Source organism: Lethenteron reissneri, unplaced genomic scaffold (genome assembly GCF_015708825.2).
Source record: "Lethenteron reissneri isolate LAM-NWPU_2019-01 unplaced genomic scaffold, ASM1570882v1 scaffold_1630, whole genome shotgun sequence".
Taxonomy (NCBI): domain Eukaryota; kingdom Metazoa; phylum Chordata; class Hyperoartia; order Petromyzontiformes; family Petromyzontidae; genus Lethenteron; species Lethenteron reissneri.
In genome coordinates this window covers 111,858-124,196 of record NW_026891367.1, presented here as the reverse complement: position 1 = coordinate 124,196, position 12,339 = coordinate 111,858, and the positions used below count along the sequence as shown (strand labels likewise).

At 44.2% G+C, this 12,339-nt stretch overlaps 1 protein-coding gene across 1 annotated transcript in view; it reads left to right on the top strand.

The window, feature by feature from the left end:
- Positions 1–12,339, top strand: part of LOC133362811 (probable ATP-dependent DNA helicase HFM1) — a 134,488-nt gene that overhangs the window by 107,347 nt on the left and 14,802 nt on the right. Inside the window, exons 18-25 of the mRNA XM_061581756.1 lie at positions 1,712–1,759; positions 2,289–2,386; positions 2,728–2,865; positions 2,987–3,072; positions 4,392–4,475; positions 5,594–5,751; positions 8,105–8,208; positions 11,317–11,490. Coding sequence (XP_061437740.1) covers positions 1,712–1,759; positions 2,289–2,386; positions 2,728–2,865; positions 2,987–3,072; positions 4,392–4,475; positions 5,594–5,751; positions 8,105–8,208; positions 11,317–11,490 — 890 coding nt within the window. The remainder of the gene's footprint in view (positions 1–1,711; positions 1,760–2,288; positions 2,387–2,727; positions 2,866–2,986; positions 3,073–4,391; positions 4,476–5,593; positions 5,752–8,104; positions 8,209–11,316; positions 11,491–12,339) is intronic.

The following is a 12,339-nucleotide window of genomic DNA, read 5'->3' as shown; positions in this document are numbered from 1 at the left end:
TACCTGTATAAAAGACACCTGGGAGCCAGAAATCTTTCTGATTGAGAGGGGGTCAAATACTCATTTCCCTCATTAAAATGCAAATCAATTTATAACATTTTTGACATGCGTTTATCTGGATTTTGTTGTTGTTATTCTGTCTCTCACTGTTCAAATAAACCTACCGTTAAAATTACAGACTCATCATTTCTTTGTCAGCGGGCAAACGTACTACATCAGCAGGGGATCAAATACTTTTTTCAAATCAATTTATAACATTTTTGACATGCGTTTCTCTGGAGTTTGTTGTTGTTATTCTGTCTCTCACTGTTCAAATAAACCTAGCGTTAAAATTATAGACTGATCATTTCTTTGTCAGTGGGCAAACGTACTACATCAGCAGGGGATCAAATACTTTTCCCCCCCTCACTGTATCTGTCCATCCACATGAAATAATGCAGACACGTGACACTTCCTATCAGCCGCCACGTGGAGTTGTGGGAGTGCATCATCTCAGCAGACTTGGTTCCACGCAACCAAACTCTGGACTGGTGTTGACATTTCGTGTCTCATCAGCAGTCACTTTTGTTTAAACCAATGTAGGTGAATTGCCATTTGTAAATATACAATTATACATAATGTGTGTTGGCAAAGTTACATTACAATAAATTGCAATTTTGAAATGGTATATTTGGTCAGTTTGAAGAATGTTAGGTATTTTTAAAAATCATTTATATTAAGTTCACTTGCTTGCTTGCTTGCGCGCTTATGACCATGCAAATCTTTCGGTCGTTTTTTAACCCACTTCCCGTGATCCAATCGAGCTGACATTTTGCACACAGACTCGTTGTGCGAGACAATTAATGTTCGTGAAATTTTTTTTCCAAAATTTTACACTGTTTAGGGAAAACATATTAAATATTTAATTACCAATTGCTTAATACTGGCAGACAATCATCTGACCCATAGGTGGCAGCCATCTCAAGCCAGAGGACGAGAGGACTCTAGCCGCCAGGCATATAAAGGATTTATAGTGAAAAACTTTGTTTTTACGGGTTATACTTATTTTAAATCCTTTATATTAAGTTCACTTGCTTGCTTACGACCGTGCAAATCTTTCGGTCGTTTTTTAACCCACTTCCCGTGATCCTATCGAGCTGACATTTTGCGCACAGACTCGTTGTGCGTGACAATTTATTTTCGTGAAAATTTTTTTCCAAAATTTTCCACTTTTTAGGGAATTTTTTTTCATATTTAATTTAAATACCAATGTGATAAAAATGAAACTCTTACTAAAAAAAAAACAGAAATGAATAATAAAATAAAACCGATGCCACGCATATAAAGGATTTATAGTGAAAAACTTTGTTTTACGGGTTAATTTTTTAAGATCCTGTGTTAATGTCATTACATCTTTGGAATCAAAATCCAGAACCAACCCTACTGGAATTATGTTGAAAGTTTCATATCAAATGTTTTATCGTCTAAATTGTTTATTAAAATTAATTTAAACAAAAGGTTTCTCGGATGGTGAAACATCAGGTGAGAAAACATTTACATATTTGAGACAATAGTAGTTGTTAATGTATTACGTATTTCAAAATATTGTATGGATAAACGAATGGGGTTTAAGTCGGTATGAGCACATGTTTAGTGTATATTGTATATTGGGTGTGTATTAGTTATTTGTATAAACCATTATGAGTGAGTCTGAATGCTTATATCATTTCAGATTTCCAATGCCCGGTAAAATAAAAACCAGTGAAATGAAAATCAACTGGTAGGTACAGCTATGGTTTCAATGGTCCTGTTAAGATAGCACATGCGTTTACATTTGGAGTTGGTTATGAACTTTATTTCTCGTTAGCAACACAATTTCGTGTTTAGACCTTCTTGGTTCTTTCGGTAAAGTCACGTAGAAGGGAAGTAATAAAATAATAAAACATAATAAAATAAAATAATTCTCACGACGTTTCGGCTACAACGCAAGCGGCCGAAACGTCGTGAGAATTATTCTATTATGTTTTATTTTTATTATTTTATTACTTCCCTTCTACATGATGACTTTACCGAAAGAACCAAGAAGATGAATCCCTGCAGTCACGAAAAAAGCTTTAAATCGAAAAATTCGTGCTTAGAGTTTTAACGTTCTACACATTTGCAGATTATTATACATTTTAATTGGAGAGCCTTCAAGATGTATTGACACTCACTTTAACACTCGAAACTGCGTCTATATTGCAACAAAAAGTGTGTTCAAGTGGAGAATTCTGCTTTGCTACACAATTGAAATGATGCTTTGTTTGTAGTCTCATTCAAGCTCAGCTGGGATGTGTCCTCGTGCAAGATTTTGCGTTGATACAGGACACTGCGAAAATCTTCAGGACTGGAATCAGACTTACAAAATGTCAGTTTCAACTGCACCATTAAAACAAATGCACTTTGTTTCCGGAGCTAACGTTTAAAAGCACGGCAGTATTTATATCTATCTTCTCCAACCATTATATATACGGAGTGGTAGCTCTTGCAATCTCTCATGTACTTGATACGGCTGTCGTGGCTGTGACGGTTCCACCTGAAGATGGAAGCTTGCGTTGCCTCCGAAACGTCGTGATTTTTATTTTATTTTACTATTTTATGTTTTTTACCTACACGGTGACTTTACCTAAGAATATGAATCATTGCAGTCACGAAAGCTTCAAATCTAGAAGTATTAATATCTGTTGTAACTCCGTTTTGCGTTTGTAGGTCTCGCCGAATTTTTGCAACAAAAGGATAAACGGAATAACTTCCAGGCCGTGCTGAATGCAGTCCAACTCACGAAATGTTTTCGTGCAAAGCTTTGGGAGAATTCACCTTCCGTTTTAAAACAACTTGAAAAAATCGGTAAATGATCGTCCCTTTTACGTATAAAAGCAATACGTACGCAATGATTGACAACCACGAAATTCTATTCAGAAGACCCTTCAATTAGACGCGACTTAACCTCGGTGTGTTTCTGCTGTAGGCTTCTCAATGTCCAGCGCACTGGTCAACGCTGGATTGACATCTTTTGAGAAAATTGCAAACACTCATGGGCGGGAAATTGAGTTGGTGAGATCATGGGTTCATCGTCTTGGTTCTTTCGGTAAAGTCGTCACGTAGAAGGGAAATAATAAAATAATAAAAATAAAACATTATAAAATAATTCTCACGACGTTTCGGGCCACAACGCAATTTGAATAGTAAGGAGCTGCAGATGAATCTGAAGATGAATGCCTGCAGTCACGAAAGCTTTAAATCGAAATGTGTCAACAGCGCAAAAGGCGTACAGCTCACAGACTATTCTGCGCTATCAAAGTAACGAGGGCTCGGGGTGAGCATCTACATCATTAGACCTCCTCTGGTCTGGCACCAATTGAGGCGAGGCTCAAAAGAAAGCCGTCTCTGGGGTGGACCAATCGGTTCCAAGGGCAATGCATCATATTATCAGAGTGTGTGTTTTTGTTTGCATGTTGACCACAAGCAGGGGCGGTTTCTTCATTAGGGCGATTGGGCGACGCACCACCAATGTCATTGAACCACAGAGTCACGCTAGCCGTCACTGTCAGCCTCTGGATATAGTCCAATCAGCGTAATGTCACGTTCTGTGGAGTACCGCCTCTTTTTGGGCGATTTCACTCCGGCTGAGAATCGCCCCGAGTGGCCCCATAGACTTGCATTCAAAGATGTTCTTTTCGAACGGGGGCGCTGCAAAGCATTCTCTACGGCTTCCGGGAGGGCTCGCCCTAACGTGCTTACGTCATCATACGTAAGCCACCTAGTGGAATCTTTAATAAAAGAAACTGAGTGGATTGTAATAATAGTGAGTTTAGAAACAAACAAGATGTATTGTAAGAGTCACTTTATTTGTCATTAATATTAAAGAAGTGAAGTTGCCTTTACATGCTTAAGCTGTTAATTTATCCATTGCATGGGTGGAGCTTATCCTTATCAATCATCCAGACATTTGCCCCCCCTGGGAGATTTTGCAGGAGCCGCCACTGACCACAAGTATTGTGGTGAATGCACCACGTGATTCCTCGTAAAAAGGTTTCAGTTTTGTTGCCAGAAAAAAGGGGGAAACACTTTTATTATAATTATAACGCATTATAATCGTCAGCCTTCCTTAATAATAGTAACACCAGCCAATAACGAGTGCATTTCTTGTTTGTAAACAACATCATTGGAACCTCATTTGCCAGTAAAAATATGATAATTGTTTTTTTACCCTTCTATCTGGCAACAAAACTGACACCTTTTTTTTACTCCTTGTCAAAAAAAAGGTGTCCGTTTTGTTGCCAGATAGAAGGGTAAAACACCAATTATGTAAACAACATTTCAACAAAACTCAAATGATGTTTTTGCTGGTGGTGTATTCCTGCATTGTGCAGATAGTGAACAGACACCCTCCATTTGGGAACCAGATGAAAGACGCCGTTCAGCATCTTCCCAAGTACCAAGTCAGCATGGTGCAGGTAGATGAGTCTGAGCCCTCATCATACGTAAGCACGTTTCAGTCAACAATATTATTTGTCGCCACCTAGTGGAATCTTTAATAAAAGAAACTGAGTGGATTGTAATAATAGTGAGTATAGAAACAAGATGTATTGTAAGAGTCACTTTATTTGTCATTAATATTAAAGAAGTGAAGTTGCCTTTACCTGCTTAAGCTGTTAATGTATCCATTGCATGGGTGGAGCTTATCCTTATCAATCATCCAGACATTTGCCCCCCCTGAGAGATTGTGCAGGAGCCGCCACTGCTGCTGACTACAGTGGGGCAAGTGGCCGTTGGCTTTTAGAATGTTGCTACATCTTCTTGGTTCTTTCGGTAAAGTCACGTAGAAGGGAAATAATAAAATAATAAAAATAAAACTTAATAAATAATAATTCTCACGACGTTTCGGCCACAACGCAAGCAGCCGTCCTCAGGTGAAGAACAGGTCTGTCGGAAAGACAGCGTCTGAAGCAGACAGACCTGTTCTCCACCTGAGGACGGCTGCTTGCGTTGTGGCCGTAACGTCGTGAGAATTGTATTTTATTGTGTTTTATTTTTATGACTTTATTATTTCCCTTCTACGTGACTTTACCGAAAGAACCAAGAAGATGAATCTCTGCAGTCACGAAAGCTTTAAATCGACATGTTGCTACAATTTTTCTGTGTTTTGTTAAGTGTTTTTTCCCGAGGTTTTAAATGAAGAAATCGACTAATTAACTTTTATCTTCACCTTAGTAAAAGTCAATTTCATATTCTTAGGTTTTTTCGGTAAAGTCACGTAGGTAAAAAATTAAAATTAATAAAAGTAAAATAAAAATAAAATAAAAATCACGACGTTTCAGAGGCAACACAAGCCTCCGTTTCCACCTGAAGACGGAGTTTTGTGTTGCCTCCGAAACGTCGTGATTTCCATTTTATTTTTATTTTTATTAATTCCAATTTTTTTACCTACGTGACTTTACCAAAAAAACCTAAGATTATAAATCCGTGCAGTCACGAAAGCTTCAAATCTAGAAAAGTCAATTTAATTTCATGGCTTGCTAAGCTTTGCCTATCATCAATTCAGAATAGCGCTGGTTGCTGTTTGTCCCCCCAGGGTCACCGGCACTACAAGGCTGTGGCTGAGGTGATGATCACAGTGGTTCTGAAGAACTTTGCGGAGCTGCAGTCCCAGCGCACAGCTCCGGACAGCCACATCTGCACGCTGCTGATGGGCAACTCCGACAACAACCTCGTCCACCGGCAAATCATCACGTGCGCTCACATTCCACATCGCAGTAATTGTGACAAGGCCACGTGTGTTTGATGTTGAATATGTAATAACACGCTGGAGACGGCTTGTAGAATCGGTCCTTTTATTTCACTTTCTTTGCAGTTCACAAACACTCCCCGTTGCTGGCAGGCAACGGGAAGCGGGCAGACAGCCACCAGAGGCACACCACCACGTGGCACCCGGAGCCCCACTCGCGCGTGGCCTCTCCCCCTCTCTTAGTTCTGTGTTTGACCCCGTGTCTCTCCTCTCTCCCCTTATTTAACGCCTGGGTCACGTGGTACCCTCCAGCCAATCCTCAATAGCCTGCGCCGAATGTTCCAGATCCCCCATCAACTCCCGGGACCACGCCCCTGACTTGTCTTCCCATTGGCTGAGGCCAAGACCAGCAGAACCAATCACCTAGATTCCCCATCAACTCCCGGGACCACGCCCCTGACTTGTCTTCCCATTGGCTGAGGCCAAGACCAGCGAAACCAATCACCTAGCTGACATCCCGTGATCACGCCGTGGCCATGCTCCCAGGCTCTTCCCCCATTGGCTGTAAAGCGGGACCGGCCAAGTCGATCACCATGTGAATCTGACATAGGCTCTTATTACAAATAGAACAAAATCTTCATTAGCCTGATCATTTGAGAGGCAGACATCGCACCTGCTTGCTTTGACATTCCTCAAAGACACCGGTGAACCATCGACCGCATCACAACATCAACAGGGCAATGTGCTATCAACAACAAGGCAACTCCTACGACTAATTGGGAATGGGACACAAGCGTAGGATTGATCGCCCTGTCGCTGGCCGCCTTTGGGGAGAGTGTATCGTGTGAAAGGCCGAAACACCCTAGGAACCAAAGGTTCACTACTGACGATGCGCTCCCCAAATGTCACCAGGCTCACTGTTCGTGAACTCTTGGAAGTGCTTGCACAAAGGATAGTAACATCTCATCCTGTGTTCTTTGGAATCAGTGCGACGAGTGGCCATGTAACCCAAACTATGGAGCAGAAGTAAACCCCTGTGGCCTGCTCGCCTTCAAGTAGAACAGCTACGCAAACTCGCTCCTTAAGCTCTCGTGGCTATCAGATCTCGACATGGCATTTAGCTCCTCCTGAACATGCGGCAATATAAAGGAATAGAACACAACAATAATTAGCATCATATTCAAGTCAATGTAACACAATACACGAGCAGGGATTACGCCTCGTTCCTATACGTCAACAACATTGTTCCTCTTCTTGGTTCTTTCGGTAAAGTCACGTAGAAGGGAAGTAATAAAATAATAAAAATAAAACATAATAAAATAATTCTCACGACGTTTCGGCCACAACGCAAGCAGCCGTCCTCAGGTGAAGAACAGGTCTGTCGAGGCGACCTGCAGTCCCAGCGCAGACTCTGAGGACGGCTGCTTGCGTTGTGGCCGAAACGTCGTGAGAATTATTTTATTATGTTTTATTTTTATTATTTTATTACTTCCATTCTACGTGATGACTTTACCGAAAGAACCAATAAGATGAATCCCTGCAGTCACGAAAGCTTTAAATCGAAACATTGTTCCTAGAAACAAATATTCAAATTTTAAATGCACTTGTTACTGGCGAAATTAATAACAATCGCCCGTTTATTGATAGGGCCTTTTCATCCGGGGTGTCTATGAACGCAGTGAGCGACTGACGTCACGCTCAGACACATTTAAATGGGCACCCCCAGTGGCAACTGCCCCTGTGGACACAAGGAGATTCAGAAGCCGGCCTGCACTTGGGCATGAGGTTGCCAGTCGGGGGGGGGGGGGGGAATGGTTCATATTCTTAGGTTTTTTCGGTAAAGTCACGTAGGTAAAACATTTAAATTAAAATAGTTGCTGTGTGTACTTCCAATTGAGTAAGTTTTGGGTATTTTTATTTTATTTGTCAACGAGTAGAACTGGTCTACTCGTATTCTTAGGTTTATTCGGTAAAGTCACGTAGGTAAAACATTAAAAAAGTAAAATAAAATAAAAATCACGACATTTCGGAGGCAACACAAGCTTCCGTCTTCAGGTGGAACCGTCACAGCCACGACAGCTGCATCAAGTAATGAGAGATTGCAAGAGCTACCACTCCGTTTATATAATGGTTTGGAGAAGGTGGTGGGGCAATGGCCGCATACTTTTTATCAATATGGTAAGGTGAGGCTTGAGAGGGTGAGCCTTTGTTACGGAGAGGCACTAGAATGTTCTACTCGTTGTGAATGTCAGAAATCTTGAACGTCGGGTGCAACACGGCGCACACATTTCATCACTGAGATACCTACGGCAATAGCAAGTTATGGAAGCTACGCGTACACCCATGTGACCTTCGCAGAGACGACATGCTGCTGAGAACGGGGAGTTGGATGAAGAAGCTGGAAGTTGTTCGGCCGGAAAAAAGTGACAAGCTCGACATCCACCTTCTCAGCTCGACGTACGGTACGTCCCAGGGCTGCCAACTCGTCCACAGACTACACTAGGTCATCGTTCTCAGTCAGCCTTGGTCAGGAGTCAGTTTCAGAGCCGCATGCAGCTGTCCACAGACTACACCAGGACATCGTTCTCAGTCAGCCTTGGTCAGGAGTCAGTTTCGGAGCCGCATGCAGCTGTCCACAGACTACACCAGGTCATCGTTCTCAGTCAGCCTTGGTCAGGAGTCAGCTTCAGAGCCGCATGCAGCTGTCCACAGACTACACCAGGTCATCGTTCTCAGTCAGCCTTGGTCAGGAGTCAGTTTCCTAGTCGCATGCAGCTGTCCACAGACTACACCAGGTCATCGTTCTCAGTCAGCCTTGGTCAGGAGTCAGTTTCCTAGCCGCATGCAGCTGTCCACAGACTACACCAGGTCATCGTTCTCAGTCAGCCTTGGTCAGGAGTCAGTTTCCTAGTCGCATGCAGCTGTCCACAGACTACACCAGGTCATCGTTCTCAGTCAGCCTTGGTCAGGAGTCAGTTTCCTAGCCGCATGCAGCTGTCCACAGACTACACCAGGTCATCGTTCTCAGTCAGCCTTGGTCAGGAGTCAGCTTCAGAGCCGCATGCAGCTGTCCACAGACTACACCAGGTCATCGTTCTCAGTCAGCCTTGGTCAGGAGTCAGTTTCAGAGCCGCATGCAGCTGTCCACAGACTACACCAGGTCATCGTTCTCAGTCAGCCTTGGTCAGGAGTCAGTTTCCTAGTCGCATGCAGCTGTCCACAGACTACACCAGGTCATCGTTCTCAGTCAGCCTTGGTCAGGAGTCAGTTTCCTAGCCGCATGCAGCTTTCCACAGACTACACCAGGTCATCGTTCTCAGTCAGCCTTGGTCAGGAGTCAGTTTCCTAGCCGCATGCAGCTGTCCACAGACTACACCAGGACATCGTTCTCAGTCAGCCTTGGTCAGGAGTCAGCTTCCTAGCCGCATGCAGCTTTCCACAGACTACAGCAGGACACAGTTCTCAGTCAGCCTTGGTCAGGAGTCAGTTTCGGAGCCGCATGCAGCTTTCCACAGACTACACCAGGTCATCGTTCTCAGTCAGCCTTGGTCAGGAGTCAGTTTCAGAGCCGCTTGCAGCTGTCCACAGACTACACCAGGTCATCGTTCTCAGTCAGCCTTGGTCAGGAGTCAGCTTCGGAGACGCATGCAGCTGTCCACAGACTGCACCAGGTCATCGTTCTCAGTCAGCCTTGGTCAGGAGTCAGTTTCCTAGCCCCATGCAGCTGTCCACAGACTACACCAGGACATCGTTCTCAGTCAGCCTTGGTCAGGAGTCAGCTTCAGAGACACATGCAGCTTTCCACAGACTACACCAGGACATCGTTCTCAGTCAGCCTTGGTCAGGAGTCAGCTTCCTAGCCGCATGCAGCTGTCCACAGACTACACCAGGTCATCGTTCTCAGTCAGCCTTGGTCAGGAGTCAGCTTCAGAGCCGCATGCAGCTTTCCACAGACTACACCAGGTCATCGTTCTCAGTCAGCCTTGGTCAGGAGTCAGTTTCAGAGACGCATGCAGCTGTCCACAGACTGCTGCATGGCGTCACGTATGTGCGTACAGTATTCACATGCACCCGGGGAGGGGGGGTAACTGATAGGCTCTGCCGGCCTCAGCCCTCAGCCAATGGGACGGCGAGCCAGGGGCGTGGCTCTGGGGTTGCATAGCAACATCTGGAAGGTTCCAGGGGAGAGGCTGAGGATTGGCTGGGGGTGTCACGTGGGCCAGGGGATATGAGGAGTGGAGAGAGACAGTTTGAGGTCAGTGCAGAGGTCGCCAACGGGTTTTGACTCCTTACCCCTCGTACCCGTACCTGGCCGCACCAGGGTCGCAAACGGGTACCCGTACCCTACCCGTACCCAGCCGGGTATCGGGTAGGGTACGGGTATCGGGTGCCCGATTGCGACCTCTGGGATGAAGCCATGTTGCAGGCGCGGGTGGGTTGATTCTAGGAACTTGAATTGTGAGAAGAGACAAGACGTTGGGAAATGAGTGACAAACGGTGACTCACCAGTGACTCACGGTCTACCCGTACCCGGCCGCACTAGGGTCGCAAACGGGTACCCGTACCCGGCCGGGTACCGTCACACCCCTTGTGTGTTGGGGACTGCGCCTCGTAACGAAGTTTATTCGTCAATAATTACAACACTACACTGTTTTGAAATTGATCTGGGATTACGTTGAGAGCCAGCGGAGGGATGTGAGTGTTGTGGCGATGTTTTGTTGACGGATGTGGACGAGAAGCCTGCCAGGGGCATCTTGGCTCATGTGGAGTTTGAGGATGTGAGGAGGAGATGTGAAGGTGTGGAAGGCAGCTGGGGTAAGGAAATCGGTGGGCGTGGGAAATGTGCAGGTGGAGGTATGAGAGTTTCCTCCAGAGTTGGTAGTAGCAAGAGAACTCGTGCTCAGGATCCGTTACGACTGCAAGGTTTCTCACACTCTTTGTGCGTTTGGCTGAAAAAATAAACAAGTGGTGAAGATGATTGAAACTTTAAAATTAATAAAAGTAAAATAAAATAAAAATCACGGCGTTTCGGGGGCAACACAAGCTTCCGTCTTCAGGTGGAACCGTCACAGCCACGACAGCCGTATCAAGTAAATGAGAGATTGCAAGAGCTACCACACTTTTTATTAAACCAACCATTATATATACGGAGTGGTAGCTCTTGTAATCTCTCATTTGCTTGATACAGCCTTTGGGGAGGGTGTATAGTATGAAAGGCCGAAACACCCTAGAAACCAAAGGTTCACTACTGACGATGCGCTCCCCAAATGTCACCAGGCTCACTGTTTATGAACTCTTGGAAGTGCTTGCACAAAGGATAGTAACATCTCATCCTGTGTTCTTTGGAATCTGAAAAAGCTGTCGTGGCTGTGACGGTTCCACCTGAAGACGGAAGCTTGTGTTGCCTCCGAAACGTCGTGAATTTTATTTTTTTATTTTATTAATGTTTTACCTACACGGTGACTTTACCGAAACAACCTAAGAATATGAATCCTTGCAGTCACAAAAGCTTCAAATCTAGAATGATTGAAGCTATGGTGGTAAAAATGTGCTTTTCATGCTTTTCCCAGTTGGTATGGACATCCATCAGAGCTTCACTCCATCCTACTCGAGCCCACGCACCCCTGGGCTCTATGGGAATGAGAGGCATCTGCAGGCCCAGTCCCTGCATGCTGCTACCTGTGAGAAACCAAAGACGTCTGTCTCAGCAGCAGGAGCAGCAGCAGCACAAGCAGCCGGCAATGGTTTGTGTCGCCTCGTTTCTACATGCATTTTAGATCAATTGGTTTATTTCCACCGTATGCATTCGATCCCATAGAATCAATTCAGAATGCACCATCTCATATTTACAACACTGATATAATCCTTAAATTGTGCAATTTTTAACACCAACTCATGCTGTGGCAAGTGTGAAGCAATATACACAGGGGACGTTCAGTGTGGTGCATTCTATTTTGTTGTGGAGTTGACCTGTACACATACAACTTTACTGCAAAGATAATCTCTTGTGTGCTAACAAGTTCCAAACTGACACAGTGGCCATTGACCCCCCCTCCCTCCCCTCTTCCTTGAGATGCCGAAAATTAATATTTTATTCTCAGAGAAAATACTTTAACTATATATATTTTTCTTCTTGGTTCTTTCGGTAAAGTCACGTAGAAGGGAAATAATAAAATAATAAAAATACAACATAATAAAATACAATTCTCACGACGTTTCGGCCACAACGCAAGCAGCCGTCTTCAGGTGAAGAACAGGTCTGTCGGGAAGACAGCGTCTGAATGAAAAGTTCATTCAGACGCTGTCTTTCCGACAGACCTTTTCATTCAGACGCTATCTCCTCGACAGCCCTGTTCTTCACCTGAAGACGGCTGCTTGCGTTGTGACCGAAACGTCGTGAGAATTGTATTTTATTATGTTTTATTTGCATTATTTTATTATTTCCCTTCTACGTGACTTTACCGAAAGAACCAAGAAGATGAATCCCTGCAGTCACGAAAGCTTTAAATCGAAATATATATTGTATACGACTTTAGGGATCCAATTGTAAAGTTCAGGACTGTCCCCACCCACCCACCCTCCTTGGAACATTT